We start from the raw sequence: 16,941 nt of genomic DNA, 5'->3' as shown, positions 1-16,941 counted from the left end.
GCACGGAGCCCCAGGCCTGGGCGGGCAGGGGGAGCACAGAGCCCCAGTCTTGTGCAGGGGTGGGGGGAGGGGAGCACGGAGCCCCAGGCCTGGGCGGGCAGGGGGAGCACAGAGCCCCAGTCTTGTGCAGGGGTGGGGGGAGGGGAGCACGGAGCCCCAGGCCTGGGCGGGCAGGGGGAGCACAGAGCCCCAGTCTTGTGCAGGGGTTGGGGGAGGGGAGCACGGAGCCCCAGGCCTGGGCGGGCAGGGGGAGCACAGAGCCCCAGTCTTGTGCAGGGGTGGGGGGAGGGGAGCATGGAGCCCCAGTCCCGTGCAGAAGGTCGGGGGTGGCGGGTCGCACAGAGAGCACGCACATGGGGAAGCCGCCCCTGTGCAGGACCGGCCAGCCTGGCACTGAGCCCACACCTGCTGTCCCCGCAGCCCTCTGGGGGGGGAGGGGGTGACACCCAGCGATGTGCTGAAACCACGGTCAGCAAGGACATTGTCTACCGAGTCCCAAGTTAAAGACCCTCCCGGGGAGGCCGGGAGACGTCACACAGGTGGGCAGTCCCTCGGGGGGAGGGGGGTGTCACAAGGACACAGGCTGTTTGCTGTGGGGTGGTTTTCCCCTCTACTAGACAGATACTAAACTGCTCTACTTGGAGGAACTCAGACGTGCGAAGATGTGGTCGCAAGTGATTACGACGTGTCCACGAATACGGGATTGGCCACGTGGCCACACGCCACCCACACTCACATGGGGAGGGAGGCCCCGAGCCCCGAACAGGGCACGGCAGGAGCCCTGGCTCCCCACTGGGACCCGTGCACCCACGAATCCCCCCGGGTCACTAGGAGCTGAAGCATCTCCCCACGGCACAGCGGAGGAACCTGGGGCCGGGGCCCGAGCCCGGGTCTTGCCTTGGGGCGGCCTTTCCGATTTCAAACCCAAGTAGCCAGAATCTGGCAGACGCTGTGAGGTGTGCTTCCCGGGCCCGTTTATCGGGCGGGACATTTGGGGAAATGCTCCCAGCGCCACATTCATGCCCAATAAAAATTCCTTGCGGATAGAATGATCAGCGTTTCGCCCTCAGTCTGCCGACACCTAACGCGGGGACCCCACCACGTTCTTGTCCTCGTCCCAGCTCGCAGTGCCGTTTACAAAGTCTGAAACCCAAGGACATTTGCAGAGAAGACCACACGGTTACGGAAACGACGGGCAAAGCCAAACACGAGCGCCCACCCCCCAGGTAACAGCCTCACCGCTGCCCCTCTGACCCGCTGTGCGCGGCCCCAGAGCAGGCCCGCGTCTCCTCGTCCCGAAGGCCAGAACGTGGCCCGAGATGGCGTGGTCCTGGGCCAGGCCGGGGGCAGGGGGACCGGTGGCGGGCAGGGAGGGGTACGGCCCCCAGCGGGGGGGGGGGGGGTGAGCGACACAGAAGCACTGTGCTTCTCACACAGCCAGCCATCACAGCCAGCCACGTGTGGCCCCACGCCAACGGGCCGGTGGGGGTGCCTCCCACGTCCCCGGGTCAGAGGCAAGAAACACCGAGCGTGTCTGCTACGTCACTGGTAACGCCCGTACCCGGGACGTCGGTGGCTTCACCGGTCCCCTGCCTAAGCTTCATCTTCCTACGTGCGGGGCTCTTCCCGGCAAGAGCGCGGCGTCCATCAGGAGTTTCTTACGCTGTTTTTAGGTCAGAGCGTCCTCGGTCTGTTGCCCACAGTCCTTTCTCGGAACCCGTCACGTTGAAGGTGACGGCAATGTCTTACCGCACACGTGTCCCCGGTGCACCCTCAGCCCAAGTGTCTGCTAAGTATGACCGTCAGTGGCCTACGCCACACGCTTAAAGACATCCCCGCAGGGCAGCGGTGACACGGCAGGGAAATTCACCAGGCACGGGGACTCTGTCCTGAGAGCTGACCTCGTGTGGCTCCCCGGGGCTAATAACGCACGGCGGGAGCCACAGACGACAGACACGAGGACGGGAAAAACCTGGTTCTGGGCGACCGGTAAACGATCCAACCGGAGGCACGCCCAGAGGGGCGGGGGCCACAAGGGGGAGCTGGGGGGCTGTGACCTGGGCCGCACGGCGTGTGCGGAAACGGCGGTCAGAGCGCAGGTCTGTTCACGCTGGTAAGCGCAGGAGGAACAGGAAGCAGATTTGCTCCCCAGGTTCGACTCCTTTTACGGCCACGGCCTCTACGACCTCAAGCACCAGCGGCCGCCGTGCAGGGAGAACAGCGTTCTGGGCGTTTCTCTCCCGCGCTCTGCATCGCTGGGGAGCAGACGGAGCCACGAGGAGCCAGCAGACCCGACGCCCTGAGCTCAACCTCGCTTCAGAGCCCCACACTTCCCACGTGTCTCCAAGTCCGTCCCCGCCGGAAATCCCACGGCTGTCACCCGTCACGGCTAGAGCGGTGTGACCGGAGCCGCTGCGAGGCACGGGAAATAGGACGCGCGTTACCTCCGAGAGCTTGACGCACATGTTCTCCTGCCAGCCTTCTTCCGGGGGAGATTCTGGAAGGAACACCCAGTCTGCCCCGCAGGCCAGGGCGCTCACCAGGGCTAGGTACCTATTTGGAAAGGGCGGTGGCTTCGTAAGGCAGCGGCGGGCTCCCGCGTGGACCGGCCAAGGGGCCAGGCCGAGGGTCCTCGCCACGCAGACGGCACCCGCACATACGTACCCGCAGTGTCTCCCCATGACCTCAAGCACAAAGGTCCTCTGGTGGCTGCAAAAGACACAAGGAAACATCCACTTACCACCCCTGGGAACAGCATGAAAAGCACAGAGAGAGGCACTGTGACAGCCAAGTTGGAAGCAAAGCCTGCTTCCTGCCGATGGCAGTGCCTAAGTTCAGAGAGCTCCCACTTTCTACAAGATGCTACACCGCAGCCCAGAACGCCCACCAGGGGACCTCCCGGGGTCGGGACTGAGGTCCACACCGCAGCCCAGAACGCCCACCAGGGGACCTCCCGGGGTCGGGACTGAGGTCTACACTGCAGCACGGAACACCCATCTGGGGACCTCCCGGGGTCAGGACTGAGGTCCACACCGCAGCCAAAAACGCCCACCAGGGGACCTCCCGGGGTCGGGACTGAGGTCCACACCGCAGCCCAGAACGCCCACCAGGGTTGGGACTGAGGTCCACACCGCAGCCCAGAACGCCCACCAGGGGACCTCCCGGGGTCGGGACTGAGGCCCACACCGCAGCCCAGAACGCCCACCAGGGGACCTCCCGGGGTCAGGACTGAGGTCTACACCACAGCACAGAACGCTCATCTCGGGTCCTCCCAGGGTCGGGACTGAGGTCTACACTGCAGCACAGAACGCCCCCCAGGGGACCTCCCGGGGTCGGGACTGAGGTCCACACCGCAGCCCAGAACACCCACCAGGGGACCTCCCAGGGTCGGGACTGAGGTCCACACCGCAGCACAGAACGCCCATCTCGGGACGTCCCGGGTTTGGGACTGAGGTCCGCGCCGCAGCACAGAACGCCCATCTGCGGACCTCCCGGGGTCGGGACTGAGGTCCACACCGCAGCCCAGAACGCCCACCAGGGGACCTCCCGGGGTCAGGACTGATGTCCACACCACAGCACAGAACGCCCACCAGGGTCGGGACTGAGGTCTAGACTGCAGCCCAGAACGCCCACCAGGGGACCTCCCGGGGTCGGGACTGAGGTCCACACTGCAGCACAGAACGCCCATCTGCGGACCTCCTGGGGTCGGGACTGAGGTCTACACCGCAACCCAGAACGCCCACCAGGGGACCTCCCGGGGTCGGGACTGAGGTCCACACCGCAGCACAGAACGCCTACCAGGGGACCTCCCGGGGCTGGTAGGGACATCTGCACCGTGGCCCATCCCAGCCGGGGACCCGCTTCCCGGCTCACCTCTGGGCGGTGGTCATGATGGCGTCCACGACCTCGATAATCCTGTGCAAGGCGGAGTCGGTGCCGATGGTCATGTCAGTGCCGCAGAAGTCGTTGTCGATGGAGCCAACCATGCCCACGACGTTGAGGTAGGCGTGCTTCTGCACCTCCTCCCTGTCGATGTCGCCTGCGTGGGACACAGACCGCAGGCCCTGAACACGGGCCGCCGCCGACCCCGCAGGCACTCGGCCAGCGAGAAGCGGGGCGTCCCGGGGAGACAAAGCCGCCACTCCGCCCCGGTTTCCCACGTGTCGTTGTGTTTTCTGAACAAGCTCAGTCTGCGCGCTGAGGGCACGGCAGCCAGCCTGCGGCCAGGAGGTGTCACCAGCCGGGCACAGGGGCTCAGCGCAGAAAGGGAAGGGGGAGCACGCCGCGTCCGGCTTTAGTAAAACCCGACGTCTCTCTGTCGGCGGCCTCGGGCACGCGTCCCTCCGTGTGAGGGGGTGTCACTCGCAGAGACCCGGGAGCTTAGGGACGCTGCGTGTGCTCCCGCGGATTTCTCACCGACGTGGGGGGCAGTGGTGGGGACCTGCTTCCGGGTCTCGGGAGAGAGCTGCCGAGGGGGGCGCGGGCAGGGACTCGGCGGTGACCCCCCTGTGCCGCCACAGAGCCTGCTGTGGGCCCGAGTGCGGCGGGCGGCAGGTGCCGCGGGACCTGATGGCCGCCCTCCCATCCGTGGACAGACGGCACAGACTTGGGGCCCCTGCTCCTGGCAGCTTCCCACCCGTCAGAAGGGGCTGTCCCTTGAGGCCATGAGCTGCCGCGGGCCGTGTCGGATGCCAAGCCTCACCTCCGCATCAGCACCCTTCCAAGGTACGGGCCGCGGAACACAGAAGGTCCTCCGCTACAAGTCACCTCAAGTCTCGCAACGAGGCAGACACCGGGGGGCCCCCGGCAGAGCCGGACGCACGGGGTGGTGGACACCCGCACCCTCACCTCCAAGCGCCCCGCGACCGTCAGCTGGGCGGACGCGTGAGTTCGGAGCGCTCCGAGGGGAACGGCAAATGAACGGAGGGAACAGAAAATCCCCCGGGGGACAGGCGGGCGCACAGACGTACCATTTTCGGCCAGCTCTTTGAGCAGCCCGCTCCACTCCTTCCGGAAGATGTTGGCCCCGGTGAGACTTCCGTCCCCGCCGATCACACACAGGTTGGTGATGCCCCGCTGAACCAGGTTCCCGGCGGCTTTCAGCCGACCCTCCCGGGTGCGGAAGGCCTTGCAGCGAGCGCTGCCTATGATGGTGCCTCCCTGGAAAGAAACCAGACCGCGTGTCCCTGCCTCCTCCCCGCAGGAGCTGACACGGGCGTTACCAGCGCGTCAGTGGACACGCAGAGAACACAGGAGCCCGCAAGACAACCCAGCCGTCCCCAGGCCTGGGCTGAAGCAGGACGGGGGGGGCGGCCACGCGCCCCCATCCACCGAGCCTCCCACGGGCGGGCGCGGGCCAGCAGCTGTGACCGGAGAATGGGCACGGCCAGCCGCCCGGGTACCAAGGCCCCCGTTCTCCTGGAGCTCCCCGTGCGGGCAGAATAGAAACCTGTGAGCCAAAGACATCTGTGTCTTAACATCTCCCCCGCTCCCCCCGCCCTTTTTTAAAGGCTAAGTCGTAAGAAAACTTCAGTTGGATCACCCACATTTCCAGGAGAGACAAGTCAGGGCTTTTCACACTCGGACTCTCAAAACTGAAAGACCCCTAGTCACGAGTTAAAAGAAAGCAGGGGCGCCTGGGGGGCTCAGTCTGTGAAGCGTCCGACTTCGGCTCAGGTCACGATCTCACAGTTCGTAAGTTCGAGCCCCACATCAGGCTCTGTGCTGACAGCTCGGAGCCTGGAGCCTGCTTCAGATTCTGTGCCTCCCTCTCTCTCTGCCCCACCCCTGCTCACGCTCTGTCTCTGTCTCTCAAAAATAAACATTAAAAAAAAAATTAAAGAAGTAAAAAATAAATAAAAGAAAGCAGGATTTCTTTACATACATCGTGAATTCACTTATAACACCTCCATTTGCACAGAATCCTTCACGTACGGGCTCAGTTCGTAAGGCACAGTGCTCTGCACCCCTAGGAGCCCGTGCGACTGACGGGAAGTATGGCGGAGACAGGGGCACGGTGTGGCCCAGCAAAGGTGAGCCGGGGCGGAAGGTGCTGGGCAAGGACAAAGAGGGACTGGTCACTCTGACGTGACCGAGAGCGACTCGAGGGTCCTGGGATTGCTGACAACTGGAGGTCAAGCGGGCACAGCCCATAAACGCGGAGGGGCTCGCGGGGCCTCAGGAGCTAAGCCACGACTGAGGATCGCCAACGAGTCACCCTCCACGCCCCGCACAGCCCCGACTGGGCTCCCATCTCCCTGGGCGGTCGCGGCACCAGACCGGAAATGGTCCTGTCACACGTGGGTCTGCTACCTGGAATTCAGAAGACGCGTCCTCATTTTTTGCAAACAGTGTTCTAAGTGCTGACGGCTGTAAAAGTCCCTCCGGCCTGTTTCCGGGGAGGGCAGAGGATAGGACCGACGAGCGTGTAACCAGCCTTACAACGCACACCCGGCGATCCCCTCCCCACCGGGGGCCACGGAGATGTAACGCACCTAGAGCGTGATGTGAGTTGGGGCGCACAACGTGCTGATTTGATACATGCACGTGTTGCGAAGGGATCGCCACGAGAAGGCTCACTGAGCTGCTTATCCGTTCACAACATGAGCTTTCTTTTGTGGTGGGAGCGTTTAATATCTACTCTCGGCAATTTTCAGCCTCGTATCATACAGCGTTGTTAAGAGTTTTTAAGGCCTAGGGCACGATGATTCAACGCACACCTACGCTGTGAAATGATCGCCATAAGCAAGTTCATTATCACCTCCATCACCTCCGTAACCTCTGTGCCCGCGCGCGTGTTGAGAACGAAGATCTACTCCCTTAGCAACTCTCGAGTGTACAAAACAGAATTATTAAGCATAGCCACCATGCTGTACGTTAGGTCTGGAGGTTACTCACCCCCGACCTGGGAGTCCGTGCCCTTGGACCAGCGACTCCCCGTTTCCCCCACCCCCAGCCCTGGGCGGCCACCGCTCTGCTCTGTTTCTGCGGGTTCAGCTTTTCTAGATCTCACCTGCACGTGAGACCGTACGGACGTTGTCTGGGTCTGACTCATCCCCCCTCAGCACAACACCCCGAGGTCGGCCCGTGCCGTCCCGAGTTGCGGGACTTCCTTCCTTCCTACGGTGAATACGTTCCGTTCACAGTCAGACACCATCTACTCCGTCCGTCCTTCTGTCGCACGAGCACCTTCAGCGAGAGTCTATCAGTCTGGTTTCCTTCTACTGAAAAACGCTCAACGTGAGCGACACGTTAACTGGTGCGGAACCACCAGTAAAGACCCGTGTTGTGAAATCCATTCTTTCCCTGCCATCCATTCTCCACCGGTTCGGGCCTTCACGGAGCGACCGTGTTTGGGGAATTCATCCGGCACGAGACATCCGGGCAGGCTCCTTTTACGTTCCGGGTCGGCACCCGTCTTGCCTACAGCAGCACGGTCCCACGGCTGTGCACAGCCAAAGCCAGCAGCCACATCCGGCTCAGCCCGGCACAGGGAGCTGTGTTCCCACTGAATCCCCCAGCCCTCGGAGGCCAACAGCGGGGATCGTTCCCAGGCCTGGTGACTCTCGAAAATCCGGCAGGCACGAACAAGCTGAAGCTGCCTCAACATTAATCCGGCCTTAAAAAACCAGAAACAGGGGCGCCTGGGTGGCTCAGTCGGTTGAGTGGCCGACTTCGGCTCAGGTCATGATCTCACGGTCCATGAGTTCGAGCCCCGCGTCGGGCTCTGTGCTGACCGCTCGGAGCCTGGAGCCTGCTTCTGATTCTGTGTCTCCCTCTCTCTGACCCTCCCCTGTTCATGCTCTGTCTCTCTGTCTCAAAAATAAATAAAACGTTAAAAAAAATTTAAAAAAAAAAAACAGAAACAAACCCGAAATCCACGACAAGATCCACAAGTGAACCCCAGCTGTTACGCGTGAGTCTCCAGTGCAAGAATAATCCTCTGCTGGCACGATGCAAAGCGTGTTGAAAAGTTTAATTAAGCCACCGATTGAGGATGTGTCCCTACCACAGAAGTGGACGAGGACGGTAATGCCAGCCAGCACGTTCACGCGCCTCCAGCATCACCGGAGCCGAAGGACCAAAGGTTTCCAACTGCAAGAGTGACTTACTTTGGAGACACAGGGAGTATGGGAAGTGAGCACGTACCACTTGCAGAATGCTGGAGACGCTTTCCCAGTTGGCTTCCACGATGTTACTGCCGCCATCAACCATGCCTTGGTAACCCTGTGGAAAGAGGGTGGACATCCTTGTAAAAAAAAAAAAACACACACTGGGTTCAACTCTACTGAGACGTCAGATCCACCTGTACATCCTGTGAAAAAGTAAGTGTGAGGAGTGAGGAAGGACTCTAAGCCCCTAGGACCCCAGCGGTTCCGAGCAGGGCGCCACCCGTGCTGCTTCTAGGCGGCAAATGTGCACAGAAGCTTCCTCAGTCTAACCCCCAACAAATGGGAACTTCTTGCCAGACTCGTCCGGGGCACTATGGGGACTAAGCCAGTTTGCTTGTCACCTGACAGCTCCACGCAGGCTGAAAGGGGAGATACTTCCCCTAACGCTGATCGTAATGTGACAAACTCACGTGCAAACAGTGGTATCAATTGCTGCGCGTGCAAGAAAGCATTCCTGTCTGGGCCTCAGTTTCCCCGGGCCGCTATCCGTGCCGCTGTCGACACACACGCCGTACCGTGTTCGGCTTCTGAAAAGCACGGCTGGGGATCACCGCAGCCATCGGTCGGCCTCACCCTGTGCTTAGCTGCATCTGACTCGCCGGAGGGGGCGGTGAGCCAGCGGGGGTCAAGGCGCCCGAGGACCAGGACCTTCCGGCTCTAAGGGCATCTCGCTTTTCCCCAGAGACCGCACGAGATCGAGGAAGACAGACACACCCGTTTGCATCTTTACCGCCCAGACTCTCTCTCCCCAGGACATTTAACCTTAAAAAGGAACAGGCACTAACCACTTTGAAAGTTGATCATAATAGATTGTTACGGTGGATTCGTGTCTCCTACCCTTGTGGAGGTCAAGAGGAAAGAAAAAAGTAAGGATTTTTTCAAAATGAAATGGCCCACGAGTAGGGAACCGTGTGTGACAGTAATCAACAGGGCAGGAGCCTTTATGGGCAATCACTGCGTGAACCTGTGCTTACCCGTCAAAAATATGTTCCCATATGATGTAATGTACCGTGTTAATACACTGTATCGTAATAATATATGATACACATTAACATATTATATCGTATACCATGACATACGATACATTACTGTTATCTTTACATCCTGAAACATCGTATTATAGAACTTATTATTTCTGTGTTATATAGCAAGAATACATACATGATGTATGTCTACAAATTATACAGATTGAACCTGCCTTCAACCTCTCTTTGTTCTATTTCACTCCAGACCACCTCTCTCTTTCCTGTTTGTCACACACATAACACCAGGCTATCAACACACACCTGTGTCTGTGTATATATTTTTATAGGCTATATAGATACACATTGTACGTAACACGTAACATGTTGTGTACAATATACAACCATATACATTTACAAAATAGCAATATAATTACAATCGTAAATATAGCAAATACATACTTTATATGTTACACAGAACATACGTTGCATACAATATATTATAGTCACATAATGTTTCACACCGTATAGTATGCTAACATCTAAATACACATACACCCATGCACGTGTCACAGTCTGGTGTTCTGTGTGACAAACAGCAGAGGGACAAATGGAATGGACTAAAGTGGGGCAGAGGAGCCATGAGCAGATTCGCCTTGGAGCTGGCGGGCCTCCCCACGCCTCCTGTACTGAGGACGTGACCCCCGGGCTCAGGCTCCCCACAGCCCCCCAGAACAGGCCGTCTTCGTGGGGCAGCGACAAAGCCTACCGGGTGTGCGTTTTTAGCCCTGTCCATATAGCGTATGGGGCCGCCGAGGATGTCTGTGGAGGGTGACGTGGGCCAGGCCCGGCCCGTGGAAGGGGGGGGGGGGGCTCCCGAGAGGTGTGAGTTGTGCTGTGCCAGCTGTGAGTCACCAACCACACACGCTGCCCCGGGACCAATGCAAAGGCAGGCCCTCCCTGCTTCTAAGGGACTCCCAGGGACAGTGAGCAGCGTGTTACAAACAGGTAGAGAGACGGGTAGCTAGACAGACGACAGACAGACAGACAGAGAGCAGGGAGAGGACGCAGAGGGAGGGAGCCTCCGGCCTCAGGACTGCCTGTCACCAAGCCCTGCCAACTAACTCCCCAGTTTCTGCTAAGAACTACCCCCCCCCGCCACCCCCCGTCACTCTGCACACACCACACGCCATGCCATTCCTCAGATACGGGAACAGCACTCAACGTCCGTGGCGGTGCCGGTTTTCCGAGCTCCGTTCTACGAAGCCTGGGACGCAGGGACACAGCACGTGTCACAGGACACAGGCCTGCACTGAACTGGACCCAGCGCACAGCACGATGCTTCAGCCCCAGACCCGCGCGGGCCTGACGACGAGAGAAAACATCTTCAACGAGGCCAGAACGGCAGGTGAAAACCAGGGCCGTCCCGCGCACGGCAGGGTGACGCGCGCTAACCCCTCGGCAACACCCAGAAAGCCAACACGCCGCTCCCCCGCTCCGACGGCCACCAGAGTAATTCCGGCACCCTCCGTCCTGAGGTCACCAAGGACACCCAGGGGAAGGGGCCGCCCCGGGCGCCCCAGTGCCGGCGAGGACGTGGAGGCCGGGGCAGTGTCCCCGGCTTGTCGAGGGCTGTCTCCGCTGCACCTGGCTGGCGGCACGGACCCCTGGACAGTTCGGGCAACTCGTGTGCCCCGCACGGCATTCGACAGCTTCTGCCCGCAGGCGCCTGTGTGGGGAATGCAAATTTCCCTCTGCCCGTATTGTCACCGCTCAGCCTTGAACACTGACTCAACAAAAACATTTCCGAATCCCTTTGCTCCTGGAGTAGGAACGTGGGAAATCCTCCTAGAAAACATGACACACATTTGGAAAGGCAGAATATCCTCCCAAGACGGTTTATTTCGCGCGGCGCGGCTGTCCACGGGAAAGGAAGCACCCGTGGGCTGGGCCGCAGGAAGTGACTGGCAGGGGCCGGGGGCTCGGGCACATCTGACCTCAGTTTTAAGCCGTCCTTCGCTTCCCAGGAAGACATGACTACACCAAGAAGGCTGGTTTTACACAAACGTACCATAATTTACAAGCTCGGACGAGCTGTTTTCCACTGAACCCTCTTTGGAGGTTTGAATGCCTATTCCAATACGGCCAAGAGCCCAAAATATGTTCTGCCACCCTCTTTGGAGTCTGACTTCAGAGCGAGTTCCATGACTCACACGGGAGTAAAGGCACGCAAAAGCCGGAAGAACCGCACCGAGTTTCTACCCCAGAGTAACGCTCCCCGCCTGGCTGGCCCTCGTTTGCACGGTGTTGAGCCAGAGAGAGACCCTTCGCGGCCGCACCAAGTGTGACGACCTGTGGAGGCTTCGAGCGGCACCTCTTGGTGACGTCCCCAAACGTGCCCCAGACTCTGAAGTCAGTTTGACCCCCTTGGAACCGTCCTGAGCCATGTCCAGGGAGGCCTGGGGGCCCAGTCTGTCCCCGGGACCCCGTGCTGCCTTCAGAGGTCACTCTGACCTGCATTTTTAGGCACCTGTTAAATCGGCTCTGAGAAGAGTCGGAACCAGTCCACGGTGGGTGGCTTCCTCTCACAAGAGACCTCATACTGCGTAATTGTTTTTAATTAAAGCCCCAGAAGGAAACCGGAGTCCCGTGCTATGGGAAGGACGCTTTGTGATTTAGAAGGCTCATGTTGGAGGCGTCCACCCTCCTCCCCAGCCGGACGATCCTCCTTCCGGATCCCGTTTCTGGCATTTTTCGCCCGGCATCTCGCCGTCTGAGCGGCACACGTTCCAGCTGCCAGCGGAGACGCTGTAGCCAAGATGGCGACCGCGAAGCGTCTTCTAGATGTGACCACTGACACCAGAGACCTCTCCCGGGCTTCTGCTGCTTTGCGTAGATACGTGTTTTGGCTTCCCGCTTTAGTCCTTCACAAACGAGAGCACGTCACCGACAGGACTTAACGGCAAGCACACGAGAGGTGGCGCTCTCGACCGCTGGAGGCTTTGGAGTCGGGAAATGCCATCCTGCTAAACCAGGTGGGCGTGAGACAGCGGCGGGCACGGGTCCTCCACGGTGGTGCCCTCGAAGCCCAGGAACGTCGGCTGTTTTGCTACAGGAGATTCTGGGCGGACCCCCCGGGGACACAGCAGGCCCTCCCAGACCCAGCGCCCAGTTCACCGCATCCCCGCCAACCCCAGGGCTCTTTGGGACCCGGATGCTCCAGCCTAGCGGGCCTGAGAGCGCTCAGGGCGCCGGGACCTCGGGGACGATGCCCCAGAGCCGCCTCCGCACGTGTCCCGCCGAGCTGCGGTCAGACTCTCGAATTCTACAATTGGTTAGAACAGGACGGGCCCCGGCGGAGCCCCGCACGGCGTGTCTGTGGAGACCGGCCGGTCCACCAGCGTGCTGCGTTAGCCCCCTGGCGTTATCGGATGTCTCCACGACGAAGCGGATGACACAGAGTCCCAGGCCGGTCACAAAACCCAAGGCCACAGCGGGTCACGGCAAATCAGCATGACACGGCCCCGCGCGGTGATAACGCAGGGCGGGGCAAACGCCCGAAGGAGATTATATTTCCGAGATTAAAACACTAAACTGGGAACCGGGGCAAGGCCGTGTCAAGCAGGACCAGCGTGTGGACGGTCCGAGGACGGGTCGCGGAGCGGGCCCTCAGCGGGAGAGACGCTCAGCCCTATGCCCGTTACCTCTGTCATCCGGCTGCGTGCGGCCACAGGACCTTTGTGAACCCAGTAACCGTGCGGACGGGCCTGCTGGAGCCGGGCAGCCGACCCCGCAAGTCAGCTGCAAGGGACACACACTTGACTGCTCGTTCGGGCCATCCTACGACTGTTTTTTAGACAGGTGCTTTGTGGGTTAGTAGTTCTGACTCTAAGGAAGTTAAAATGTACAAACAGTTAAGTGTCAAACCTACAGGAGAAGAGAGTGTGGTTCTGGTCACCTGGCCTTCCCAGCACTCGGGGTGGAGAGCGGGGGGAGGCAGAGGCAGGGGTGGGGCGGGTCCGAGCAGGCCAGCACGCCCCCCAGAAGTCACCCTGGGCACCCTGGCCTGCTCGCCCCCTGTCAGGAGCACGGGGGGCACCCACGTCCCACCACACCCGGACGCCCCACGCCCAGCAGAGGAGGGCAGGCCAGGAGGGGACCGCTGCTGTCCCACCCGGCCTGGCTGGAAAGTGGGGGGTTAGATGGTCACTGTCTTTCTGCCCCGAGCATGACATTTCCTGCTTAAAGACGGTGAACGCAGGCAGCCCGTCCGAAGTCACGTGCCCCGTGGCAAACGGGGTTTCTGTTCGGAAGGGGAAAATGACACCCCTCTGTTAACAGACAGATTAGAGCTGGTTTATCAGGGTATTAAGTCAGCTTTGACGAGCAGGGTCTCCACCTGCAGCCCAAGCCGGCCAGGCCGGGGTCGCGGCTCTGACCCGGCCGAGGCCCCTCTCTCCAGGAAGTCTGACATACGTGCTTTTAACAAGAAGGTCGGCTGCTGAATGTGCCGGGAATCATTCCTGCCTTTATTCAGGGTTCGGAAGACCAGAGACGGGCCTGTGGGTATTTCCAGGTCTGTGTGCCCATGCCCAACTGGTAAGCGTTGTCTCCGAGAGGAGAGACTCCGGGCGCCTGGGGTGGGGGCTCAGTCTGCTGAGCGTCCACCTCTTGGTTTCGGCTCCGGTCATGATCCCAGGGTCGTGGGATCGAGCCCCGCGTCGTGCTGTGCTCTGAGCAAGGAGCCTGCCTGGGATTCTATCTCCCTCTGCCTCTCCCCAGCTCCCCGCCTCTCTCCGTAAAATAAAAAAATAAACACACAAAAAAGAGGAAAGACTTTTCAGTGAGTCATGTTTAAAGAGCTATAATTTCTGTAAATCTGCAGAAAAACCTTCTGCTAATAGGATTTTGAGTCCCCAGATTACAGGAGACAGAACTGGCCTCCTGTTTCTAGCAACCAAAGACAGGAGGAACACAGGACTTAACGGCCCTCCTCAACCCCGGGACCTCGTCCCGGGCACAGTCCTGTGAAGCCATGTGACGTGCTCGTCATCGCCGTCCCCGAACAGCTAGAGACACCTGTGGGTCTCTAAGGAAAAACCCGAGCCTGGAAGGAAGAGGAGAAAAACCGACAACTGACTCACCAGGTGGAAAGAACTGGTTAATCGGCCACCCTGCCCCCTCCTCCCCAGACGGTGCCCAAGGGCTCAGCACAACAGCACGTGGTCCTGGCCCGGATTTACAGCAGTCCCGGCTGCAGCCAGACAGAACAATCTGGGTGCCAGACCTGGGGCAGGACTGCCAGCGTTTTCCCATCAATACGCTTCCCACAAACTTTCTGCTGAGGGAGAAAACCCAAAAACCCTTCCTTTATGTAACACTAACCCGTTTAACTCTTTAGGCGCGTGGGGAACCTCAAAAGCTCCAGTCAAGCTCCGGTGGGGGGGTGGGGGCGGGGGGCTATACACACCGACAGGCAGCTGGGTAGGCTGCTGAGTGAGGTTTTGGAGAAAGAAAACCAAACGTCTTGTAAATCTGAGCCCCAAGAGGTCTCGGACGGCCGCCCCCAACGGGGGTCACTGTGCCCACCAGCACCACTGCCCGCGTCTGGAGACACTTCTGTCACGACTGTGGGGAAGGGGGTGGTCCCGGCCGGTGCCCCCTGCCTGTCCTAGGGATGGTCACACTAGGCGGGTGGGTAAAGGATGAGCATTCTGCTGCCCAAATGAATTAGGAAAAAACCCAGCAGATTTCAGACTCGGTTGGATTTCAAAGACAGGGTCCTTTACGTCGGTGACAAAGACCTGAACGGATTCAGTTCAATGAGATGCTATCGGTTCCCAGTGCAAAGTCTGAGGGTGGGAGGCGACAGAGTTTTGAGTGAGGCCAGGACGGCCCCCCATGGGGACAGAAAGGACAGGCTGTTCCCTAGAATTCCTCCCTTGGGGGTGGCGGGGAGGGGTGTCACGAGAAGCAAGGTGTCTTCTCCAGACAGATGCCTTCGGTTCAAGGGAGCCCCTCTCCAGGCTGCCCCCGTTAGCTCCCCATCGCTGGGACTCACAGGCCGGCCGTTCCTGGGGCCGAGCCACAGACACTGCCCTCTGCTCTTGTCCCCAGCACCTTCTTCCCGAGGTGCCAGTCACCAGTAAAGCAGTTATTACACCACCCTGCACACAGACCCTCCCTGAAAGAAACGGGATCTGTTCAGACTCAGGACTCCGCACTGCCCACCTGCGGGGAGGGGCGGGATGCCAGGCTCGCCCAGCCGACAGGACCCCACCCACCCCACCCCTCCAGGGAGGGCACCGAGAATACGGCCCCAAAGGTGGTCGGGACGAAAGCGGGCAGCGGAGCCCACGATGGGGAGAAGAAGTCTGCTTTCCTGTGTCAAGACTCTTCCAGAGAAAACCCCAGATGCTCTTCTCCCAAGGAACCCACGTTCCTGGGGGCGGGCATAGCTGATGTGCCCCAAGGCGATTCCTGAACTGGGGACACGGTGAAGTCTGGTGGTAGAGATCTCATCTGACTATCCCATCTCAATACCCCCAGGACACAGGGCCAGTGACGACAAACAAAACCACAACAGAACTCTTAAGCCAGACAAGGATTAATGCTGACAGTTACTAGGCCGGATTCAACACCCAAAGGTTTGGCATGCACGCCGCCACCAGGCCCACCGCACGCCCTCCGCCTGTTGACCTGGGCAGCGTGGACATTCGGGGCCAGGTAACTAACTCCCTGTTGTGGCCGCTGTTCTGGGCACCGCAGGGAGCTGAGTGGCGTCCCTGGTCCCCAGGCACCACATGCCGGGAGCCCTAATAACATGACAGCCACGAAATGTCTGCAGACATCAGCGTCCCCGGGGGTAGTAGGTCCCATCCCCGTCACCGGCCGGATGGGGGACTGGGGCTTTCTCCCCAGCTCTGCCCGTGACGAAAAGACACAGAAAAAGCAAAGTCTCTTTTTTTGTTTTTTTTTTTAATTTTTTTTTTCAACGTTTATTTATTTTTGGGACAGAGAGAGACAGAGCATGAATGGGGGAGGGGCAGAGAGAGAGGGAGACACAGAATCGGAAACAGGCTCCAGGCTCCGAGCCATCAGCCCAGAGCCCGATGCGGGGCTCGAACTCACGGACCGCGAGATCGTGACCTGGCTGAAGTTGGACGCTTAACCGACTGCACCACCCAGGCGCCCCAAAGTCTCTTTTTTTGAAAGACACACACCAGTCAGTTTCTTCAACTATGAAATAACGGAAATGACTTCCTTCCCCTCCCTCCAGCACCCGCAGTCACCCTCCAGACCCAGTGGCCGCTGGTGACAGAGCTGGAGCCTGGAGAACCCCCACAGCGTCCCCAGCGAGGGGGACAAACACTGTGGGGCCCGCGTGCTGCACGCCCAGAGTCCAGGCAGAATCGTCTACACTGAATCGAAAACACGCTGTCGGTCACGAGAGAGGAACCTGGTCCGAGTCCACCCCAGCCTCCAGCAGGCAGGAGAAGGGGGGGGTCCTGGCTGGAGCTCCAAGGCAGAGGCAGCCCCTCCCCAGGGTGAAATGGAACCAAATGGAAAGGCAGAGGGCATCGGTGCGTGTGCACACGGTCCCCGGCAGCGGCAGGAACACACGCGGGCAACTGTAGCAAGCTAAACACCCACCGGAGGGGCGGGCTCTGTCCACACCAGCGCCCCGGCCCAGGGCCAACGGCCACAGGGGTGACGTGACCCCGAAGGCAACGCTTTGATTGGGCCCATCCTTTTCACAGCTCCCAAATCGGAGAGACGCAAACCCCAGAGCCACAGAGCCACAGAGC

The 16,941-nt window shown here is 60.0% G+C and overlaps 1 protein-coding gene across 6 annotated transcripts in view; it reads right to left on the bottom strand.

Annotated features, from left to right (window-relative positions):
• Nucleotides 1-16,941, bottom strand: part of LOC101097072 (phosphofructokinase, platelet) — a 55,487-nt gene that overhangs the window by 24,186 nt on the left and 14,360 nt on the right. For all 6 annotated transcript variants that reach the window (XM_045060814.1, XM_045060809.1, XM_045060811.1 and 3 more), the window contains 5 exons: nucleotides 8,149-8,226; nucleotides 4,971-5,160; nucleotides 3,874-4,039; nucleotides 2,665-2,709; nucleotides 2,445-2,553 (listed from right to left, as the gene is read on the bottom strand). In XM_045060814.1, coding sequence (XP_044916749.1) covers nucleotides 2,445-2,553; nucleotides 2,665-2,709; nucleotides 3,874-4,039; nucleotides 4,971-5,160; nucleotides 8,149-8,226 — 588 coding nt within the window. The remainder of the gene's footprint in view (nucleotides 1-2,444; nucleotides 2,554-2,664; nucleotides 2,710-3,873; nucleotides 4,040-4,970; nucleotides 5,161-8,148; nucleotides 8,227-16,941) is intronic.

The sequence above is a fragment of the Felis catus genome, chromosome B4 (genome assembly GCF_018350175.1).
Source record: "Felis catus isolate Fca126 chromosome B4, F.catus_Fca126_mat1.0, whole genome shotgun sequence".
Taxonomy (NCBI): domain Eukaryota; kingdom Metazoa; phylum Chordata; class Mammalia; order Carnivora; family Felidae; genus Felis; species Felis catus.
This window is presented reverse-complemented; position numbering and strand designations above follow the sequence as displayed.